The sequence below is a fragment of the Hyperoodon ampullatus genome (genome assembly GCF_949752795.1).
Source record: "Hyperoodon ampullatus genome assembly, chromosome: 1".
NCBI classification, from domain to species: domain Eukaryota; kingdom Metazoa; phylum Chordata; class Mammalia; order Artiodactyla; family Ziphiidae; genus Hyperoodon; species Hyperoodon ampullatus.
This window is the reverse complement of record NC_136914.1, coordinates 189,028,402-189,053,792: the sequence shown is the minus strand read 5'-3', so window position 1 is coordinate 189,053,792 and position 25,391 is coordinate 189,028,402. Positions and strand designations below refer to the sequence as shown.

Below are 25,391 nucleotides of genomic sequence, written 5' to 3'. Positions count from 1 at the left end.
TTACCAGTCAAAATAATTTTATAAACATTTATTACATAGTTCTTGACTTCTGATCATGAGACTCTATTGTTTCAAATGAACATGTCTGATTTCTATGTGAAAATACATTTTTAGTCACAGATAAAAAATGTTACTGTGAAAATCTATGCCTTAATATTCCTCTTACATATTCAGATGGTAGATCATAATTACAGGATAATGATGCCTTTTTTTATCTAAAGAAATATCCTTCAATTTGGGATGAATTGTCTCAGGAGCATTGAAAACCATAATAATTATTAGAACTTTTAAAAAGTGTTCCATGTTGGTAAAACTAATTACAGAGGAGAACAGAGCAGTGATTTCAATCATCATTTCACATCTGAAAAATGAAACAGAGAATGGGACATTTTCTCAATGTCACCCACTAAGTTGGCAATTGAACAAAAAATAGGAGACACTCTTCTGGCATGTTGTCTAGAATTCTTTATAGGAAAGGACACGCTCCTGGCTTGAAGGCACTTTATAAAGGCAATAATCCTTTGAAATATGTGACCAAGGAAATTAACATTCATTTCAAACATGCATCAGTTGAAGTTTTAGTACGTTTTTACCAGTCATCATTTGAATATGTTTTTTCCTCTATTTTAAAAATAGGAAAACAATTGAAGAATCAGTTTTCAGCTCTGTGGAATACAGATGAGACAAAGAAAAAGGAAAATACCATGCATTATTTTATTCTTGAAAGTACTCATGACTCATGAAACACCCATGAAATAATTTGTCTATTAATGTCTTCTCCTGAAATTCCAAATTTATTTGGCCAATTACATTACAAAATTACATGCATCATTATCTGAAAAGAAAAAACAGCTATTAGATTTATTGATCTCTTAATCCATATTATATTATGAAGTCTGGTTCAAAGAAGAGGAAGCATAGTGTTAAGAAGAAAGTGAGTGTTTGACTTGAGTAAATGAATAGAACATCTATTATAATGTACTCCAGGTTTGATTTTTTTTTAATTTTAATTAGAGTAAAATTCTTTCTTCTTTTTTCCTCTTCAATGAAAATACCTGTAAGTCATTCAGAAATAGACCAAATAGGCCCCTAAAAAAACAATGGCAATGTAATATCTAAATCTGTACTTCTGAACAACTAATAAAATAATAATAAGGAATAAATGAGAACAACAAACTCTTCTTTCCATGAAATACACTCTAGGGAGACATTCTTTAAATTTGTAAGACTCTACCAAAGAGTTTAATATTTGAAGCCAGAGCACAAAGTAAATACCATTTGTACTCTAGCAACAATAACAACAGCAAAACACTAGGGCTCAGAATTTCTTCTGTGGTTCTTATCGTAGTTACAATAGAATGGACAGAGAATTATCTTTAATGACTAGATAGAAGAGCAAATGCCATCAATCATGTCAACATTTAGAGGAATCACATATGGAATATGGAAGCAGTATGGATTACTGCTGAAGTCAGTTCTGTTTATGGCACAAAGGGAGCACAACAGAAAAGAAATAGCAATATATGTCCCTCTGCCATTGCTTTTCCATCCCCTTTCACTTACACTAATTCCATGTATTAGGTTGAAACATGAAATTGCCAATAATTGGCCATTTTAACCTGCAAAAACAGCAATCTCTTTGGTTCAATCTAATAAATGTCTATGTTCATTGTTATTGAAGCATGCCATAGAATGCAGAGTTCATAAGTCACATTAAAAATTCACTGTGCCATCAACCCAGCAGAACTAATATGAAGAAGGAATGTGAAAATTGAGTTTTTCCAAATTCATCACTCTATTTATTGTGACCTTGCATGGGTGTAGATCCAAAAGGTTTTGCATTCTCTCAGAAAGTGAATTAATGCAGTGAATGGAAATATACACCTATGTTACCAGAAAGGATAAACTTTGGAATTACTTTATTGGTAACACTTATCATTGCTCTGCCTAGAGAAACATCCTCTTTGAGGTCATGTCATGAGTCCCTCTTACCAATGAAAAAGCAGAGACTGCCTTGGGTGGACTCTGGAAAATGTATCTAGTTCAAATTCGAGTCTCTGTTCGTCATGAGTTGACAAATATTCCTGATAATACATTGATTTTTATACATTTGTTTTTTCATTACTCCTATATTCTACATTGGAAGGTTCTAAATGGCAGAGATCATATTTTCTATTTAGATAATTCTTTAATATATGGATTTCCATACAGTAACATTTACTTTAATAAGCATAAAGGACATCAGTGTTTTAAAATGACTCATCTAAAATTATTTCCTCAATACTTTATTTCATACAAATTGTTTCCTCTGTTTGTGCTTTCCACCTAATTTTTAAGATTTTATTAATATGGTAAAGGAAAAAAGTTTCCCTTAGTCAATCTCTTTTGAAAAGTAGATCCTTGGACTAGTCTACAGGATCTGAATGATGGGACCCTGCCTTCCTTTCTGGTTTCTCCTGGCCCCTGCCTTCTTTTACTCTATCCCTGAATTTCAACCTTCTTTGTTTTACAATAAGTTATTTCCTACCTCAGGGTTACTGCATGTTTTTCTTTCCCTGACTCATCTTGCTAATTCAACTCATTTTGGGGGGGGGGGGAATCTTAATTTTTAATGTCCTCAAAAATGCTGTCTGTCCTCTGAATTGCAAAATGGCATCCTCTCTATTAGATCTCTGTTTGCATGCTATTTGATCAGTATTTTTTTGCATACTAATTTAACTTCTGTCCCAATTAGACCATAAGGTTCAGACATTCAGAATATAATAGCCCTCAGTAAATATTTGTTAAAATAAACTTTGACATTATATTCATGAAACATGTGAATACTTAAGAATAATAAAGTGTTTGAAAGATATTCACCAAGGTGTTAACCTTAGTTATCTCCTGGCAGATGATATTATAGTATTTTTCTATTTTCTCTCTTTTTTGTTTGTTTAACTACATATTTTTTTCCATGATTAGTATGTAGACATATTTCTTATGTGGATTATTTTCCCTTTAAAATGCTATTGAAAAATCATTGAAGTTTGCATGGATGAAAGTTTGAACTGGAATAAACGGCCACCTGCATGTGCACAGGCATGGAGATGATAGCTGGCGTATCTTAAGGAAATAGTTATTTGTTGCAGGTGCAGCAGAGGATCGTCTGTATAGTGCCTGGAAAGGTGAGAGGTCAGTTAGTGGAGGACCTCAAACTCTAAATGACAGTATAGAAACTTTTCTTTTTTCTTTTGAAAGTTCTCATGCAAAGAACTGACATGACTGGATTTACATTTGAAAATGTGCAGCAAAGTGAGATATGACTTTGAGGAGGGAGAGAGTGGTGGCAAGGAGGTCAGTTATAAGGCCTGATCAGCGTTCCAGGGTGGAGATGGTGAAGGCCCAAAGTAAAGCAGCGGCTATGAGAATGCAAAGCAAGGATGGATATAAGAGATAAGACAAAGATAGAACTAGTATAACCAATCATAGGCAGTGATGGAGAAAGGAGAGTAAAAACATGAATCTAATCTTTTGAGCCTAGGCAAATGCAAGAATGGTGATGTCATTTACCCAGATAGGGAACCCAAGGAAAACAGTGGTTTTGAGGTTAAAAGAAAATGAGTTAGGTTTTAATTAGAGGTTTCAATGGAACTTTCAGACAAGGGTGTCCAGTAGGAGAAAGGTAAAGTTAGAAATGAAGACTTAAAAGTCATTAATATAAAACTAACAGCTGATGCCATAGGATTATGTGAGAGTTCCCCAATAAGAAGAGTTGAAACAATCAAAAAAAAGGCCAAAAAAAGAATTTTGGAGAAACACCTATTTTCTAGTGAACCAAGGAAGAGGATTCAGGAAAACAATCTGAGAAGGTAGCAACAGAAAACAATTGGGAGACTGATTTAGAATAGAATTTTAAGAAAGGAGGTTTCCTGAGCGGAACTCTATCCAGAAGGGTAATATGGTTTCTAGATGTCAGAGGATCCTAAAGTGACAACAATGATGATGATGATGATAGTTAACATTTATTGGTTGCTTACTCTATGCCAAGCTTGATTAGAAGACAAGTGTTTATTTGCATTAATTCATTTTACTCTTAGTGTATGTATTCTATTGGAGTGTGGGAGTTATAAATCATGTTAGAATAACTTCGTGACTAAATAGGAAGTAGAGTCGGTGAATGGCCTGATGCAACTTTTTTTTCATGACACTTACCTCCTCTGGGACCAAACTTTCAAACAGCACAGTTGAATTTGCCACAAAGTCTGCAATTCTAGTTTATAATTAATTCAAAGTCTAATTTCAAGTGGCTCTTGGATGCTTGTCATAGCCTATCAGTTTTGAACATCCTATGTGTTATAGTATGATTGCCTTTGCTTTTGAGATGAAAAGCATTTATTTTGTCCTAAATTTAACTGTGGACATTGCCTGTTGCACTTGAATGAGAATGAAGGGCTCTGACCCATGGTTGCTGTAAGCTGTCAAGCTTGGAGTAGTGTCACTTTCCATCAAGGCTGGCACCAAGGGAATGCCAGGACTCTGATGACAGCAGTCACACTGCTCTAGAGCTGAAAAGGGAGAGCCTCTCCTGGAACAGTTACTTTGTGTAAACTGTTCTGCTTTGGCCTCGTACACTCTGTGTTCCCGGAGAGATATCAATGCACTATAGAGTTCTCTAGCAGCCATGAGACATGAGAGAATTGCTTCAGAAAGAGAAGAGTCAATGTAAACCCTTGCTATGGATTATTCAGATACTGACAGTGACTCTACTTTGGGGTACAGTGATGATGAAGATTCCAGTGATGAAGTTCAGAGAATATCAGAGTCAGTGCACAGAAAACCGTATTTACAAATATTTTTGGATATTTTTTCATGCTCTATGATTTCATTGAAAGGAATTTCTAACTCCTCCAAAAATGCTTAAAGAAAGAACACTACTAAACTGCATAGCTTTTGTTCATTAATCAATGGCAAGTCTGTGAAATATCTGTTAATTTGCCAAACAGTAGCTACTTCTGCAGTAGTACATGTTTATTAATTGTCATGCTGAAATAAACTAATATACAGGTACAGAAATGAATGAATATGAGATTTCTATTTTTAAAGACAATGTGCATGTTAGACCTGGACTGTTATGTAGATACATGGAGCTTTACCTCCTATAAAGAAGTGTGCTGTGCTCAGAGGCAATATGTGTTTGGTGAAAGTTTTAAGTATATTAGACATTATCTTAAAATTCTACTTATAAAATTCTCTTACCAATGTTTTTTCAAAGTCTCATATGTTATTCTATTAGAAATTATCAAACACCCTGATATGCCAAAAAGTAAAACTAAAAGAAAGCTCAGTTTTTAAAAAGGAACATTATCTCCCTCTTCTTTTCCCCATGTCTAAACTAGTATTACATGAAGCCCCTGCTACCTTGGCACATGTTCTGTGTGAAACCAGTATCATAACAGCTATGTAGATACATTACATAGCTGTGGAGCTATTAGGACATCTCTGTTTTATGAGTATTTAATATTTCATATCTCAGTCCAAGTGATATTTGCTTTTACCATGGTCCTTGGTCCTATAAAGGAAATAAGCACACACAGTAAGTCACAGTATTGTCAGCTTATATATATTCTCTCATCAGAAGTTTCTACAATCTCTCCTAAAATAAGGGATTAATACATGTCAATACTAGGTCAGTTAGCATTTTTCCAGGAGCAAGCTCTCTGGGTACGCAGGGAAGGCATTTCCAGACACCTGCATAGGCAGGCATAGTGGCATTAAACATCTTAAGTAGAAATGCAATAACATTGTAATGGCAACATGAGTTTGGCATTGAATGAACTTGGCATTGAATGATTTTCTATTGTTATATAACGTTATAAAGCAACATAGCAGGGCTATGACATACTATGGATAGGAACTCTAATAATCTGAGAATCAAAATGGTTTATTGATTTAGCTTTGCAGTTGGACACCCATAAACATATTAATGCTGCTTTTTAAAATAGTTAAATATAATTTTTATACTGATGGGCAGAGAGACATTATGAGTGCTTACTGCTCAGATGTCATCCTGCTGTAGAAAGAATTTAGAATAGTTGTCAATTTAAATCTTATAGCAGAGGGTATAGTCAGTGAACTGTTAGAAAAGAACATGGGCTTTGGAGCCAGACAGCTCTTTGTTCAAATACCAAGAATGCGACTCATTAGTTATGTCTTTCTTTTGGTGTATTATATAACATTTATCCCCAAGTGTAAATTTCAGATAAAATACCCACCCTCTGTTATATGCATTAACTGAGATTTGTGCAGATTGTTTGATATAGTTCCTGATATATACTAGATGCTCAATAGATGGCAAATATTATAATCCACTGTTTAATATGCTGTTTTTTCTCCATGTTATGCATCTTTTTTGTTTTGATACATGTCACATTACTAGGTACTGAGCCTGATTGTAGGCCATAACTTACAAATTTTCCTTTTTTAAAATAAAATATTCTCAATTTCTATTGACTATGTCACTTCTGATCTTTGATTTTTCACCATCTGCATTTTAAAATACCTATGTATATTTTTTGTTGCAAAGAAATTGAATTTATTTTGAAAGTATATCCAATTTAAACCAGATATATGATACAGTTTTAAAATGTTGGACATTTGTGATGAAAGCATTTCTTAAAAATTCATATGCATGGAAAATATGTTGCAAATGAAGCATTATTTTTCACATATTATATTTTTAAAGACTCTGTGGGCAATTTTAAGTTGTCAAGGTAGAAATATATTTTAGGGAAAGTTAGTTTTCTATAAAGCTATGAAAGACTTTTAAAAAATACACTGGCAGCAATTTGCAGTAACATATGCTGCCATGAGCAGTCTCCTAAGAAATAAGTCATTCATACAATTTATAAGGCACCTGATGGGCATTACTGATGACTTCTGTCTGTTGTGTCCACTTCACCAAAAATTACTACATAGAAATAATAATGGACTTGAAAATATATTATCTATTTCTATGGAACAGAAAGAAAATCCTCACTTTGTTCTTGGGTAGTAGCATTTCATAAAATACCAGACAGCACCTCCACAAAGACAGTATTGGTGATGAGAAAAATTAGAAGTAATGAACGGCAGGACCCACTGCTCTCTCTGTGCTAGGCATTGTGAAAAACATCATTATTACATTTAAGACCATTAAATGGGCACTGTTATCATTCCCATTTTTATAGATGAGGAAATTGAGGCTTTCATAAAGCATGTATACCTTGTTTTCTAAAACTGAGATAGTGTGACTCCAAAGCCTGAACTCTATTCTTCCCAAGGTTTCAAGATTCCTATTCACACACTTACTAAGCAACTCATCTGTTCCAGCCATTCAGTATAAAATGGGGAGCAAAACTAGCCATGGACCCTGCCTTCATAACATTTAGTGGAAGGAGGATAGAGCCATTACCCAACAAACAAATGCATAAATTATAAACCGTGATAGGTACTTGGATGGAGAGGTACATAAGGCCATGAGAAGAGATAAATAGGGAACCCAACCTAGTTAATTCAGCATGGCATCCCTGAGGAAAGGGGCACCTAACCCGAGATCTAAAGGGTAAGCGGGTGTGAACTGGTCAAGGAGTTGGAAAGGAAGTTCCTAGGCTTAGGGAAGGCTTGGTAAGAAGAACTCATGACAAGAAGGAGATCTTGTGTTCAGTCATTTAGAGGAGCCAGTTTGGCTGGAAGGTGGAGGATGTGGGGGGGGGGCACTGGGAGGATCATACTGGAAATTGAAGAGACTGAAATAGAAATTTTAGAATCAGAAGTGAACTTTGTATGGTAGGTAGATTAAAAATATACAATAATCGATAGTTTTTTACTTTAATATCAATAGCCAATGAGAAACAGAAATGGAAAAGGAATGCCATAAGAGAAACTGATAATATAAAACACCTAAGAATACCTTTTTTTAAAATGCTAGGAAAAAGATTAAGAAAGATTAAGTGAAAAAGATTAAGAAAGATTAAGACATAAAACTAGATCTGAACAAGTGTAGTGTCATGCTGTGCTCTTGCAAGGAAAATTAATATAATCAAAGTTCTTCTTCTGAAATCAATGTAAAAATGTAATACAACTCTACTAGAATCCCAATGTGGGTTTCTTTAGATGTGGACAAATGATTTTAAAATCTTTATGATATATGAATGCTTAAGAATATCATCAAGATATTTCTGAAAAAGAATTTTGATAAGGGAAACTGCTTTTCCAAATACTAAATACTAATAGTTACTATAAAGCAACTGTAGTGGTAGCAGCATCATGTAGCAACAGTGAAAGACAAAAGGATCAATGGAAAAATATAGTTCAGAAGTATCTGTGAGAACTTAGTGTATTTTGAAAAAATAAAAATCCACTGGGAAAATCTTTATTTTCAAGACTTTGAAGCCTGATATTAGAGACATATGATGTTTAAATTATGATTTTTAGATGGCTATTAACACCGTATTATTTCCTATATACATATCTCTGTAATGTATTTCAAACTTATATTTATCATTAATTATATTAGCTTAGAAATTTTACCTTACTAGGAAACAGAGTGTTTCAAGTATAACTTAATGTTTCCATGACAGTGGTACTATTAAATTTTTAGTAGCTCAAAATGAAATGTGAATGTTAATTTACCAAATCCACCTTTGACCACTGGATAAGATGAGATACCATGGCAGATTTATAAAGGTTTCAGAGGTTGATAGGTATTCCTGCAGTGACCAATTAGATGCTTATAAAGGAAGAGTATGTATATACGTATTTCAATCAGAGTGGTTAAGATTTGTTGAATGTTCTTGAACAACCATAAGCTCTGGTATAGGTGAATAACTGTTTATTATAAGTTGCCAAAAGATTGGTCACATAAGTACAGGGTCTCCAAAGTAAGAAAATGATTAAAACAGGTCCATTGTTCTCAGGGTAATAATGATAAATTCATACACAAATGGATTAGATACTCAAGTTTCCAGAATTATATCTTCAGGTCTTTTAAAAAGTTTACCTATTCACGTTCATTACTGTCTTTATCATCATCCAATTAATTCATTAATTTCCCTACTAGCATAGGGAATGACGATATAAAATTTTGTTTCATTTGTGTAAGTGAAACTTTAAGTTTGAAAATTATAACTACTAGATTATAATTGTAAGATTTGTGTGATAAATGACAAGAGTAATATGGTTCCTCAGGATAAAGAAATTTGAAACATTAACAAAGCTTAAATCTCGAAGTGCAAAAATCAGAAGAGTATACATAATTTAATGTGTCTTGCATTAATCATAGTGAACACTTTTCTTTGATATTAAAGGGTGTTTTACTTCAATCTCTCTCTATTTTTTGTATAGGGAAGATGTCAGAACAGCAAACGTAATTGCTGCAGAAGCTGTAACCTGCCTTGTGATCGACAGAGAGTAAGTGCCTTGCTTTCTTATGCATATTACACACTCATATCAGTGACACACATAAGTTCCTGGAATTAGACATCACTTCATGGAGCTATTAATACCTGTTTTATATCTTTTTATTTAAAATTAGTTCTATATTTGATTTGTATTCCCTGTTGTTCTTGGAAGTGGCTCACTCTGCCATTCCAACTTTGTGATCTTTAACAAGGTATTTAACCACTATGAACTTCACCTCAGCTCATTTGGGAACTGGAGATAATGCAACATCATAGAGATATCGTGAGGATTGATGAGAACACATGAGAAAAGCATGTTCATTGCAGCTCTATTTACAATAACCAGGACATGGAAGCAACCTAAGTGTCCATTGACAGATGAATGGATAAAGAAGATGTGGCACATATATACAATGGAATATTACTCAACCATGAAAAGAAATGCAACTGAGTTATTTGTAGTGAGGTGGATGGACCTAGAGTCTATCGTACAGAGTGAAGTAAGTCAGAAAGAGAAAAACAAATACTGTATGCTAACACATATATATGGAATATAAAAAAAAAAGTTTATGAAGGACCTAGGGGCAGGACAGGAATAAAGATGCAGATGTAGAGAATGGACTTGAGGACAGTGGGAGGGGGAAAGGTAAGCTGGGACGAAGCGAGAGAGTGGCATGGACATATATACACTACCAAATGTAAAATAGATAGCTAGTGGGAAGCAGCTGCATAGCACAGGGAGATCAGCTTGGTGCTTTGTGACCACCTACAGGGGTGGGATAGGGAGGGTGGGACGGAGACGCAAGAGGGAGGAGATATGGGGATATATGTATATGTATAGCTGATTCACTTTGTTCTAAAGCAGAAACTAACACACCATTGTAAAGCAATTATACTCCAATAAAGATGTTTAAAAATAATAAAAAAGAAAAGCATGTATCCAAGTGGTCTTTACCCAGGAGACACTTGAACAATGCTATTCATGTAAATTTTTTTAAATAATAATTATTTGTATTTTTCAATTATATTTTATAATTTATAAAATATTTATAGTATATTTTATAATTATTATAAATTATGTTTATATAATATAAATTTATTATTATTATTGTTACTAGGAAATGGACTATTCCTTGAGCATGTTTTAGTTTTCTCCTCTATTCTTCTGTCCCCAAATTTCTAAAACAGAAGCATTTAGGAAGACACTTTTGGAGAAAGCATCAGTTCTAGACATAGGCATATTTAGGGCCATTAAAAGTTTGTTCAGTGATGCTGCTCCCTGTTCCTTCTGTTTATTTTGCCTTGCTAGCCCCATTACCTGAATGCTTTACAGGTTAAACTACAAATATCAGATTATTGACTCTCCAATAGCCTGAGTAAAATGCATGTCTACTGTCTGGAAGCAGTCCTCCAGATGTTTTCTCTTTGCTGTGTATGTGGATACATTTATCACAAAAGCCAATTGCCTGACTCAAGAGAAGAACCATAAACCATCCATTTCAGTGGAGCCATTAGAGCTAGAATAGGCTGTGAATGTCAGTGTGGAATGAAACTGAGGGGCAGATATGATCAGTTCAGAATGAAGGAGTTGAATGTTGAGCTCAGGGGGCTCTGGACATAGAAGAATCCCACTTGATTCACAAATCTCACTTTTGCATGCCCCTCTGTGCTGGATCTCTAGAACCAGAGCAGTAGCATCATTGCAGAATGATAGCTATATCCATGAATATTTCTGAAACATATTCTTCATCTGGTTCCCAGAAACAACAATTACCTGTTCATTCTTTCATTTGACTAACATTTTTCTGAGGCTGTAGCACGTACGAGGCATTGTTAAGGGCTGTGAGAAGAATCAAAGGAGCAGCACAGATCCTGGTTTGGGGGGTTAGCTTCTAATAGAGGAATTGTGGCATTTATACAAATAACCGTCATGCAAAGCAGAATGCAAGAATGGTCCACAGTGTACCGTGGGAGTCCAGAGAAGGGAGCTGACTACTTCTGGGGAGAATCAGGGAAGTCTTCATGGAATAAATGGTTTTATTAGATAAATCTGTAAGTATAGGAGAAGCAAGATAAATAGAGTGAATAGCATAAGCAGTACTCAGAATAGAACTATGAGCCATTTCTACTGGCTCAAGGGAGACTGTGTAAAGGTAGCTGGAGGAGGTGTGATAGAAATGTCCACAAACATGTAGGGGCTGGTTCACCAAGATTACCAAGTAGTGGGAGAAGGGTGACTTTGACAGTTCTCTGCAGCCAGATAGTGTCACTAGAACACTGAGAAGGCTGTGTAAGATGAATTAGAGGGAGAGGATAGAGACAGAATATCTGATTGGCAGTCTGTAAATCCAAGTGGTGATCACGAGACCATTAATGGGAGGCATACATTAGAATGAAGAGGTAAACCCAGAGGGCTTAACACTTGACTGAATGTGAAGGCTAAGGGAGAAATTAGGGGTGTAGTCAGGATTAAGAAGATCTAGAAGGAATGTTGAAAAAAAATTAGTTTGGGAGGCATAATGATTTTTCATTAAATTTGACATACAAGTTGGACACTCAGGAACTGATGCCCTGCAGGAGGTAGAAAATGTGGGACAATAACTCATTAGAGTTGACTTAAAATTAACTTAAAAATTGCTGACATTGGGCTTCCCTGGTGGCGCTGTGGTTGAGAGTCCGCCTGCCGATGCAAGGGACACGGGTTTGTGCCCCCAGTCCAGGAGGATCCCACATGCTGCAGAGCGGCTGGGCCCGTGAGCCATGGCTGCTGAACCTGTGCGTCCGGAACCTGTGCTCCGCAACAGGAGAGGCCACAGCAGTGAGAGAGAGGCCTGCATACCACAAAAAAAAAAAAAAAAAAAAAAAATTGCTGACATAGAGTTAACAGCTGAAGCCATAAGACTGGATGGAATTGCATGAAAGGATAGAGAAGATAGAAGACCAATTTTAGAATTTGTGGAAATTCTTACATTTAAAAGTGAGGCAGGGGAAGAAAAACAGTGAATAAAACTGCAATGTTAGCACTCAGAGCAGTGTAGGAAACCCCAGAAACCAAGAGAAGATTTCAAGAGAAAAAGGATAATCAGCAGCATTAAATGCAAGTGAGAAGGTGAGAGGCATATATAGAGAGAAAAGGGCGATAGGTTTAGTAACCTGGGAGAAAAAAAATTTAATAAAATGATGAGAATGGAATCCAGATTACAAAGAGTCAGTGGGTGCTGAGGAAGTGAGAGCAATGAGACTAAAGGGTTATTTCTTTCAAGAAATTGAGTTAAGAAAAAAAAAAAGAAAAAACAGGCGGTGGGGGAATATGAGGCCCTAGTGAAGTCTTGGAGAGTTTCCTTGTGATGGGTGTGTACAACTACTGAGAAAGATGGAGCAAGGGAAATTACTAATGGGAATGCTTGATGGAAATGTGTCCACAGGGGAGGAAACTGTGGGCAAACAAGGAAAGGTAACTTGGAGAATACTTTTAAAAAATTTTCTGGAGGGGCTTCCCTGGTGGTGCAGTGGTTGGGAGTCCGCCTGCCAATGCAGGGGACACGGGTTCGTGCCCTGGTCTGGGAGGATCCTACATACCGCGGAACGGCTGGGCCCATGAGCCATGGCCACTGGGCCTGTGCGTCCGGAGCCTGTGCTCCGCAACGGGAGAGACCACAACAGTGAGGAGCCTGCGTACCGCAAAAAAAAAAAAATTCTGGAAATAGTGAAAAAGAGGAAAGAAAGAAAATTTGTAGAGATGTAAATAAGGAAAGTTATGGGAACTTGGATGGCCTTAATCTTGCCTCTACAGCATAAAGCAAGGGAATCTGGTGAGGGAAGAAGTGACACTGGGGCTGAGGGTTTGCCAGCTGATTGGGGATGGATGGGTAATCATATCAGTTTATATCTCTACAGTCCTTTGTAATTGATGAATTTCCATATGTATGAGATCCCACCTGGAAAAAAGATAGGATGTTTAACAAAAAAAGAAACTGAAACCCATAAAAGTTTAATAACGTGATACGGTTCCATGGTAAATGATAAAGCCCAGATTAATCAAGTCAGAGGAACAAACTGATGGGACATTGTGGGTCATCTAGTGCAGATTCTTCACTTTAGTAAACTGAGATCCTGAGAGATGAAGGAGCATCAAGTAGCATCACATACATATATTTGGTCTCGTCCATTCTCTTTTCTCAAACCTAGTCATATATAGTGTGCAGTGGGGAGTGTATGGACTCTGTCAAATAAAGCTCAATACTGAATATTTACTGCACCATGTTATGAGAATATGGGCAAGTTATTTAAATTCTAAGTCTCAGCTTCCCTATCTGCAAAATGGGATATTGTCACCTAAATTATAAAATTGGTTTGAAGATCAAACAGTTTAATTCATGTCAAGGTCCATGCACAGCACAAGATGTGTAGTAAGCACTCAGTATATGTGCCCTTCCTTTTCTTAGAGAAAGTATTGGAATCCCTTGGATGTAGCCATTTTTCTCTCTAATCAGCATAAGTTTATCTTCAGGGGTATACACAGAAAGGATACCTTGAGGGAGATCTGGCTTTAAACATAAATATAAAGAAGAAGGCTTGAGTCTACGGCTCAAGAGGTGCATTTCTGTACTCATGAGAGGAGTTGGGCTTCTCACCAAATGATGAATTCACAGCTTAAAAAAATCAAGCTGTAACTGAAGGATCTTCTCGTAAGCCTGCTGCTGGTACCTAATTTATGGCCAATTAGGGGAGCACCAGGGCTTCATCCCATGCAAACAGATGGCAGATGTTAGAACTGTCAACAAAAGGAGCTTCTTTCAAAAATTTACAACTGAGGTACCATGTTACATAAGCCAGTGATTATGCTTTATCATTCCAGAGGGACAGCAAAAGAACATTAAATTGTAACTAATCATGCAGTCAGAATTTTTTTAAAAAAATGCTCATTGACAAACTAGAAAATGATAAACAGATACATGGTTTTCTCAGGAAGCATTCTCTGAGGATGGGTTTCTTGCAGCCTAGTCATTATTTTAATAATTACCCAGCCTATCTGCAGTCTTTCTAAAATTCATGAAAATTGACATAAAAGAATATTAATCTAACAGAACAATCTATTTCCATTAATAAAGTTCTTGAATATATAAAACACAACTAAGAATATTTAGCATCTCTTGTTTTAGAATCCATGAAAAGAAATAAATATAAAAGTAACTATATCATTGTGTTCCTTAATCAGTTATGCAATGTTTACTTCTTCATTGGCATGGTAAGTTGTTAATGAAGCTAGGAGTTCATGTAGGATAATTTTTTTTGACATGTTGAGATCATTTTTAAAGACAGTAATATAACTACTAGTAAATATTCAAAGAGTTACATATTTTCCCCCAGGAAATTAAGATCTAAGTTAGAGTCTCAACTCTATCCCTGATTTATTGTGTAACCTCCAAGATATAGCCATATTGGTTATAAAAATTGAAACACTTTCATACTGGTTGATAAGTAGCAGTAGTCTGAGCTCCCTGTGTGTTTTTCCCACCCCTCTGATGCCTGGTGATCTGATTCCTCTGGCCAGGAATCTCCAGAGCTCTCCTTGATCCAGCAACTAAAAGGGAGCATCTGGCATACATCAGGACAAGTGTCCATTCTGATTGGTCAATTCCTGTGTCATACTGGCAACTAATTATTTTGACTAGTAATGTCAAGCTAAAATGACAGTTTATCACCAGGAGTTTTCAAGCTTTTGTTTTACTAAACCCATTGTTTAAATGAAATAAATTAGAAAGAAAACAAGAACTTTTTTTGGCTGTCAAGAGAGTAAGGCCTCTTAGTCTACCCAGGAGTCTTCCCTCTCTCCCTCCAAATCACTCACTCCAAATGATTCTTAAGGCCCTTCATGAGACCCCTTGAGTCACTAAAATGATTTACAAACCACGTATGACTAACCCTTACCTTTTTGTGACACCCTGTGATATTTAATCATACTTTGGAGCCAGTTGTGTTATTGAGACAAAGTCTGGGGGATAGAAACCAAGAACTAGCCTAGAGGAAGTGCAGTGTACTGGGGCATAAAAATGATGAGATAGGAGGGAGTGTCAAATATCAGATTATTGGGCATTGGAAATGGCAGTCTTAGAAATTAAGGTATCTCTGTAGATCAGAAAAGCCTAGGTGACTCTGCTTCAAGTTTTTACCTCCTAGAGCTAAGTTGAGTTGTGTGTAAAAGACATATTCATACCATCTATTTAAAAGAGTAGCAAGACTGTAGCATAGCCACTAGGCTAATGATTAGGAAGCAACTCGTAGGTCTAAGGCTGGTCCCCAAACCTGTACAAACTAGAGTAGCAAATAGGTTACCAAGAAAGACTGGACATAGAGAAAAAGTCACTGAAATTGGTAAACTGAAGACTACTTCTCAACACCCAAACTGGAGCCTAGGTATTAAAACTGAGATGAGAGCCAGACTAGGAAATTTTAACATTTATTCAGAATAAAAAATGAATGCCTGCTTCCTGTGTCAGTTACTTGGGCTACAGAGATGAACAAGACATGAATTCAATACGGGTTTGAAAACTGAGTGTATAGGACCAGCTCAATTATATTAAATTTATGTTGCTGTTGTTGTTTCTTTACCAGTGCTGGTAGCAGAACCTCCATCTGTCTACTCCCCCTATCCTCCACAGGTAGCCTGTTTCTAGTACTAGTTTCCAGTTCTTTAGCCACATCTGCCATCAATCTCCAAGGATAGTGCTTCTGTTCCTGGCCTCTACCCAGATCTCCTCCCCGCCTTCTTGCTTATGGTAGATTGGTGCCTTCCTCCATTCCCCTTTGCTGTGGCTTATTTAGGTGTTCAACTCCAAGTTGAAAGTAAAATAAACAAAAATACTGAATCCACTGAAGCCATGCTCTGGGCTCCGTAGAACAAGTAACAGACCAGCCAGGCAGGAGCCAGGGAAGTCATCTATATTAGGACTTAGGATGTCAGAGGAGATGGGAACATATGGAAAAATAGTATTTATCCAGCTTCTCTCAGGGAGGGTGCTATAGATGTTTCCTGGCTAAGGCTTCTGCTCAAGAAGGAACAGATGATCACTAAACTTCCCCACAAAAATGGTGGGTTGTATTAAGGGCAGGAGGTTTATTTTCTGAGTGAGGTATGTAATGTAAGTATGAAGCCATAGCTGCATGACATAAACCAGGGATAGGAAAACTTTTTCTGTAAAAGGCCAGAAAATCAATATTGTATGCTTTGTGGGCCGAATGATCTTTGTTGCACCTACACAATTCTACCATTGTAATGCAAAAGCAACCGAAGACAATAGTAAGTAAATGAAATGTCTTTGTTCCAATAAATCTGTTTATAGACAATGAAATTTGAATTTCATATTATTTTTAGAGGTCAAGAAGTATTCTTCTTCTTTTGAAACTTTTTTGTTCCTGCCACTTAAAAATGTACAAATTATTCTCAGCTAATGGCCGTACAAGAAACAGTCAGTGGGCTGAATTTGGCCTGTGAGCCATAGCTTTCTGACCCCTGACTTAACCAATATTAAAGAATTGAAGGGCTTCCCTGGTGGCACAGTGGTTGAGAGTCCGCCTGCCGATGCAGGGGACACGGGTTTGTGCCCCGGTCTGGGAAGATCCCACATGCCACGGAGCGGCTGGGCCCGTGAGCCATGGCGACTGAGCCTGCGCATCCGGAGCCTGTGCTCCGCAACGGGAGAGGCCACAGCAGTGAGAGGCCCGTGTACCGCAAAAAAAAAAAAAAAAGAATTGAGTGCTGCCCCCAGTGGTCCTATTCTGTCCTCCAGGTTGTGCTGAGCCTATCTTTTAAATATAGCAAATACACGAAGAATACTGGTTTGACGTGCCTTCTGTTGTTGGTCCTCCCAATGCCATCTGTCAACTTGCTTTCCCCTCACTGACACCATTCATCCTCCAGTTCCCTCATCCTCTTCACTTTACTCTTTTACACACCCAACACACACATGCACGCTTTCTTCTTCATCTTTTTTTTTTTTTTTTGGCCGTGCTGTGTGGCATGCAGGATCTTAGTTCCCCAACCCCTTAGTTGAACCTATGCCCCCTGACTGCCAGGGAATTCCCTGCTCCCTGTACTTCTTAATTGCACTCCTGCATTCTCAAGGACTTCGCTTTAGGCTTTTCATTAATTTGGGTAGTAGCTAACTAGAGATTAAGATGATTCTCTGTAAGTTATTTGCATTTTGATGACATACCCCTGAACACTGAAAAATCATGAAAATCCAGAATATTTTAGAATTTCAGGTGTCATGGAAGGAGAGGGGAGGGACCATATGGGAAGAATTTGGTGACAGCAGAATCTTTCCAGCACCATTCTCATCCCACAGTTCTAACCAGGTCAGTCTGATGAAGGCCCATGTCCCCAGTGGTGTGTGCCCCACCTAGGTCACCTGTGTTCTTGTCTTTTAATAGTTGCCATTCTGGGTCCACATGACAGGACTATAGGGACTCCACATGCCACATTGCCTGTAGTCACATTACTTAACTGATAGGGTGACAAATTTAAAATATTTCACAGCCTCAGCCTTTCCCACGGTCTAAGTATATTTTACTTTGGTTCATTTTCCAGAAAGAAATCTGAGGCGATGTGAGGATATTTGCAGGATGAGCAAGAGAAAACAGGTGTGAGTGGTGTCAGTTGCGATCATTTGGGCTTGTCTTTTTTATGGAGCTGTTATTGATTGGTGTGCTTTACAAAAAAATATTTACTAAGTAAGATAGATAAAATGCAGAAGTTTAAAGAGAGTCATTAATATTGGTTCAGTTTAATAATGGGAGTTGAATTATAGCGTGCCCTGAGCAAGCATGATCTAACTACAGAATAAGCACATAGCCACTGGAAAAGGGTTATAATTCAGAGATAGTATTCATGGTTTAAACTCATAGAAAGAGAGGAATGGGACTGCTCTTCATCATGTGTGCCGTGTGCCTTTTCTAATGCTTTAAAATCATAGACCCTCCTCCTGCTGCAAGTCATTAGAGAAATGACATATAGCATTACTGACTAGGGAGCTCATTGAGAAGGTCTGGTCCCTTGCTTCATCCACCCAAATAAAACTTACTGGTTACTGGCCTTATGTCAGCCACTCAGACATCTAATATTTGGGGAGTTTGGAGGCAAATGTGTAAATATTACACTACCTATTTCTATCCCTGTTGTATGGATAATTTCCAGCTCTAATATGTTGTGTCCCAAACTCACTGAGGTTCTAACAGTATCCTTTGGTAACCTGGACTCTATTCAAACTAAAAGAAGTCCAATGTCATTAATATGTTGGTAGAACATTAATCAAATTTAGCACATTCTTTTGTTTAAAAAACATTGTTAAATTTTTTTCAGATGATGACCAGATTAGTCAAAAAGTCATAGCAGAAACTTAGGATACTGTAGAGACAAGGAGTAGTCACAAACCCCAGGCCTGTAAGAGAGCACACAAGGAAAGCACTCGTCTTCTCCCATCCCTCTCTCCACCCTCCACCCTGCCCTGCTGAGACTAAGAACTAGACCTTGTTATGGGGAAAGGTTTCTGAAACTGGATATTATTGACATTTTGGGTCAGCTGGTTGGGTTTTGTGAAGGGCTGTCCTGTGCATTGTAGAATGTTTAGTAGCATCCTGACCTTTACCCACTAGATAAAAGTAGCACGCCCCAACAACGTCAATGTGACAATAAAAAGTGTCTCCAGATACTGCCAAGTGCCCCCTGGGGGAAAATCACCCTTGTTGGGAAGGACACAGACATGGCTTGCTAGGTGGCAGTAAAGTGCTCTGATGCCATGGGAGTAGGACTTGTGCCAGAAGGCTTCCAAGGAAAGCTGTTCATAATGAGGAAACCACCTAAGGGGAAGTGTGCTGGGAAAGCTGCTGGCTGCTTAGTATTGCTGGCCTCCAAGTACTGTAGTAGCCATACACTGGAGAAGCCACAAGAACCTACCAAGCTGACTGGAGCCAGGAAGCAAATTCCTTTTTCTTGCAATATCTCCCCAGTGCCCTCTCCTGGCAAAGTTTCAGTGCCAGTTGGCAAAGAAAGAAATTTAATAGCCCAGATCCATTTTTATAGAGCAGTCAAAAGGGTGAATTTAGAGTTGACAAGCAATAAATAAGTCAATAACCAGTATAGATTCCAAACCAAATCCTATTCCAAGGTCCAGAGCTATAAAGATAAATAGCAAAGTCTTTGCTTGCCTTGGAGTCACTCCTGATCAATACAAATGCATTAAAAATCATGAGAAACTGCCATTTCAGTGAAAAAAAAAAAACTTGGGGAAAACTGAAGAGGGAGAAATGAGTTCTGCCTGTAGCATCCCAGAGGACTTGCTGGACAAAGTGATATGTGAGTCAAGTCTTTAAGTTTGAGTACGAATTTTACAAGTGAAGAAGGGAGGATAAATACAGCTCCTGCTGAAGGAAGGACATACACTAAGATGGGGAATTTGGAAATGTCATTGTACAGTAAAAAGTGGACTATGGTAAGAAAAGAGGATTTATGGGTCAAGGAACTGGACAGTAAACTAGACAGGTGGTGTACTGGGAGATACAGTTGGAAAGAAGAGATGGGAACAGATTATAAATAAATCACCTAATATCTCAAACTAAAAGAATATGATTTTATCCTCTGGACAATGAGGAACCATCAGAAGACAGTGACTACTGCAGTGTGTATTTGCTTTTGAAGGAAGGGAGGGGAAGATAGATTCCAATGGGATGAACTCAAGCAGGGAAACTACTAGGAGACTACAGCGACAGCTCTAGCGGTTGCTCACTAGAGTTTAAGAGTCTAAACTTCAAAGCAGATTTGGGGGAATAATTAAATGTGAGAGGTTAAGAAAGAAGTGCTTCTGTCTTAGGAGATTTGGTGGATGTCTATAATAGATCAAAAGTATGAGAGATAGAGCAGGTTGAGGTGAAAGTAATTGGTCGATCAGTTAAGGATATGTTGAGTTCAGACTAAGTGGTGTTGAGATATTCAGATGGAGAAGTCCATTGACAGAAATGAGTTGTTTTATTTTTTCCTGACAATCAGATGATAAATAGAAATTGACGTTAGATTTCACAGTTCAGCACTTTAAAAATAGTACAATCACAACTATGGTTTTGTTAATTACAATGATTGTTTTGTTTTACACCAATGAATAAATAATTCGTTTTCCCCGTTAACTCTTAAAACCTTTCTATATTTCTGAGGCTTGCATTTTTTTTTTCCATCAGATGTTTTAAAAACTGTTGTTTAGAGACTCAGCAATGCTTTTGGAGCTCATAAGCCAGTGTGTGAATGAATAAGAAAACTGTGAAAATTTTTAATTTTCAAATCTGAAAAATCAGTCTTAATTTTTTCAGTTAAAAAGGTAATAGTTGAAATTTCATATTTGAAATTCTCTCTAAAAGTTTTCTGTATGGTGTTTTTGGCTGTTCATTTGGGAAGAGGGTTATATAGTGCTTCTTGTGTTCTAAAGATAAAGCAAGGAGGGGAGATGCCAGGATCAGTTTCTGACAGAAGCTTAACAATCACTTTAAAAATCAACAGTGTAATCATTACGTTTGAAGGTCAAATTCTGCTTTAGATATTCACATTGCTTTTTTGGTAGAGTTAAATGGTTTTGCTTACTTTATTAGGCACACTTCCTGGTGAGACTGTATTACAGGCCAGCTGGGTCATAAAGATCTTTTCAGTATGTCTAGAAGTTGGTACTTATTTTGAAACTCGTAGCATAGACACATGAATTGGATTAGCATCAGCTACAATAACAGTGAAATCTTATTCCCAGACTAAGCTTTACTTACAAAGGAGGACCTTTCAGAATTTACTAGTCTGGAAGAAGTGTAATGGTCATATTATGCACCGCCCTGGCTATAATCATGTAATTGAACTAATATTAACACAGAAACCAGACTAGCAAAGACAAATCATTATTTGATAGTTAATAAAGTTGATGTTGCCCTCCCAGGTGAACTACAGATAGTATATTTTAATCCAGATGACAAACCCACTTGGGCTGAGCGGGAACTTTTATTTATTGCATTATTCTCTCTCTTTTTTTTTTTACATCTTTATTGGAGTATATTTGCTTTACAGTGGTGTGTTAGTTTCTGCTTTATAACAAAGTGAATCAGTTATACATACACATATGTTCCCATATCTCTTTCCTCTTGCGTCTCCCTCCCTCCCACCCTCCCTATCCCACCCCTCTACGTGGTCAAAAAGCACCAAGCTGATCTCCCTCTGCTATGCGGCTGCTTCCCACTAGCTATCTATTTTATGTTTGGTAGTGTATATATGTCCATGCCACTCTCTCACTTTGTCACAGCTTACCCTTCCCCCTCCCCATATCCTCAAGTCCATTCTCTACTAGGTCTGTGTCTTTATTCCTGTCTTACCCCTAGGTTCTTCATGACATTTTTTTTAAATTCCATATATATGTGTTAACATATGATATTTGTCTTTCTCTTTCTGACTTACTTCACTCTGTATGACAGACTCTAGGTCAATCCACCGCATTACAGATAGCCCAATTTCATTTCTTTTTATGGCTGAGTAATATTCCATTGTATATATGTGCCACATCTTCTTTATCCATTCATCCGATGATGGACACTTAGGTTGTTTCCATCTCCTGGCTATGGTAAATAGAGCTGCAATAAACATTTTGGTACATGACTCTTTTTGAATTATGGTTTTCTCAGGGTATGTGCCCCGTAGTGGGATTGCTAGGTCATATGGTAGTTCAATTTGTAGTTTTTTAAGGAACATCCATACTGTTCTCCATAGTGGCTGTACCAATTCACATTCCCACCAGCAATGCTAGAGTGTTCCCTTTTCTCCACACCCTCTCCAGGCTTTATTGTTTGTAGATTTTTTGATGATGGCCATTCTGACTGGTGTGAGGTGATATCTCATTGTAGTTTTGATTTGCATTTCTCTAATGATTAATGATGTTGAACATTCTTTCATGTGTTTGTTGGCAGTGTGTATATCTTCTGTGGAGAAATGTCTATTTAGGTCTTCTGCCCATTTTTGGATTGGGTTGTTTGTTTTTTTTGATATTGAGCTGCATGAGCTGCTTATAAATTTTGGAGATTAATCCTTTGTCAGTTGCTTCATTTGCAAATATTTTCTCCCATTCTGAGGGTTGTCTTTTGGTCTTGTTTATGGTTTCCTTTGCTGTGCAAAAGATTTGAAGTTTCCTTAGGTCCCATTTGTTTATTTTTGTTTTTATTTCCATTTCTCTAGGAGGTGGGACAAAAAGGATCTTGCTGTGATTTATGTCATAGAGTGTTCTGCCTATGTTTTCCTCTAAGAGTTTGATAGTTTCTGGCCTTACATTTAGGTCTTTAATCCATTTTGAGCTTATTTTTGTGTATGGTGTTAGGGACTGATCTAATCTCATACTTTTACATGTACCTGTGCAGTTTTCCCAGCACCACTTATTGAAGAGGCTGTCCTTTCTCCACTGTACATTTCTGCCTCCTTTATCAAAGACAAGGTGACCATTATTATTCTCACAGGCTTGATTTTTCTCTCTCTTCTTTGTTTGGTTTTTACCTTTTTACATAGTCAGTGTCAGGTGATTATAAACTTACTAGCTGCTCATTGAGAAAATTGGAAAGTAGAGAAAAATATAATCCTGCCATTCAAAGTTAACTACTGTTAAGATTTCAGTATATTACCTTGAATAGTGACATCCCACTGCCTAATTTTCTTTCCTACTTTGTCCACATACAGGGGTAGCATAAATAATACATATATACACACATACAGATCGATAGGTATAGACAGATAGATATACAGATAGATAAATTTGCCCTGTCATTTACTGAACACATGTGCCAATAACAAAGCTAGTTGACATAGATAGATAGCCTGATAATAGGTATACACATACATACATACATAATTACTCTCACAAACATGAAAAGAATATTTTTATCCTCTCTTTTAAAGGTAAAGTTGGCTCTAGAGAGCTGAAGTATCATGTCACAGAATAATATGGCTTATAAGTAGCGACGTAGTGTTGGAACCTAATTCTCTCTGTTTACCACATTGCATTAGTTATTTACCATGTAAATTAAAATATCTTATGAGCAGAAGTTGAGTCTCTTTGTCTCAGTTTCTTAAAAGTGTTTGGACGTGTAAGCTCATTTTAATTTTTTATTTTGTAAAGAATTCTTTGCAAAAAAAGAAAAAGAATTCTTTGCATATGTCTTTGTCCCTCTTTAGAAGAATTTTCTTGAGGAGCTAGTCAGTAGTGTAATTACTGATTCAAAATATATATGAAGTTTTATTTATTTATTTTAAAGTGTTTTATTGAAGTATAGTTGAGTTACAATATTATATTAGTTTCAGGTATACAACATAGTGATTCATTAATTTTATAGATTATACTCCATTTAAAGTTATCATTAAATATTGGCTATATTTCCTTTTTGGTACATTACATCTCTGCATCATACTTATTTTATAGCTAGTAGTTTATACCTCTTAATCCTCTTGCCCTTAATCCTCCTACCCCTCTTCCCATTGGTTAACCACTGGTTTGTTGTCTGTATCAGTGAGTCTGTTTCTGTTTTGCTATATTAATTTCTTTGCTTTATATTTTAGATTCCACATATAAGTGAAATCATACAGTGTTTGTCCTTCTCTGTTTGACTTACTTCACTAAGCATAATGCCCTCCAGGTCTTCAAGAATACCTCTGATTTTCTGATTCAGAGAGGAGCAAACATGTTTTTTGGAGATGTTTCTTGACCAAGACCCAGAGGCAAGGTTGGAGTTGAGGCTTATATAACTATAGATTATATTTTGATCCCCTTGGGTTGGGTAGTACAGTGGCCCTGAGTTAGTTGCAACTACAAAAAATTGAAGTTTAGGCTACAATATAGTGTTGAGACAATAGGTAGTTATAATCCTCCTGTAGTCAACACTGACCAGACTGTATTTGTAATACTGAGCTCAGTGCTTAGTGTCAGAGTTTAGAAAGATATTAACACATTAAATGCATCCATATGAGGGGGGTCCAGGTGAGACGTATGACAATCATGATGTATGAGGAAAAAAAATACCCTCCAGGTCCACGCATGTTGTTGCAAATGGCAAAATTTCATTCTTTTTTATGGCTGAGTAATATTTTATTGTGTATTTACTACATCTTTATCCATTCATCTGTTGAAGGACTGTTATGCTGCTTCCACATCTTGGCTATTGTAAATAATGCTGCTATGAACATTAGGGTGCGTATATCTTTCCCAGTTAGTGGTTTTGTTTTACTTCGGTAAATACCCAAAAGTGAAATTATAGGATCATATGGCAGTTCTATCTTTTTTTTGGGGGGGAGGGCAGGTGGGGAACTGCCATACTGTTTTCCACAGTGGCTACACCAATTTACAATCCCATCAGTAGTGCACAAGGGTTCCCTTTTCTCCACATCCTCCAACACCTGTTATTTGTTGTCTTTTTGATGCTAGCCATTCTGACAGGTGTGAGGTGATATCTCATTGTGGTTTTGATTTGCATTTCCCTGATGATTAGCGATGTTGAGCATCTTTTCATGTGCTTGATGGCCATCTGTATGTCTTTGGAAAAATGTTTACTCAGGTCTTCTGCCCATTTTTAACTAGGTTGTGGTTTCTTTGATATTGAGTTGTATAAGCTCTTTATATATTTTGGATATTAATTGCTTATCAGATATATCATTTGCAAATATTATCTCCCATTCAGTGCATTGTCTTTTAATTTTTTCAATGTGAAAAAGCTTTTAAGCTTAATTAGGTCCCTCTTGTTTATTTTGCTTTTGTTTCCCTTGCCTGAGTAAACAGATCCAAAAAAAATATTGCTAAGACTTATATCAAGAGTATACTACCTATGTTTTATTTTAGGAGTTTTATGGTTTTCAGTCTTACATTTAGTTTTTAATCCATTTGAGTTTATTTTTGTATATGGTGTGAGAAGATGTTCTAATTT

The 25,391-nt window shown here is 36.8% G+C and overlaps 1 protein-coding gene across 2 annotated transcripts in view; it reads left to right on the top strand.

Annotated features, from left to right (window-relative positions):
• Window positions 1-25,391, top strand: part of PRKG1 (protein kinase cGMP-dependent 1) — a gene marked incomplete at both ends in the record, with an annotated part of 1,229,056 nt that overhangs the window by 1,083,609 nt on the left and 120,056 nt on the right. For both annotated transcript variants that reach the window (XM_079717816.1, XM_079717815.1), the window contains one exon: window positions 9,361-9,426. In XM_079717816.1, the coding sequence (XP_079573942.1) occupies window positions 9,361-9,426 (66 nt within the window). The remainder of the gene's footprint in view (window positions 1-9,360; window positions 9,427-25,391) is intronic.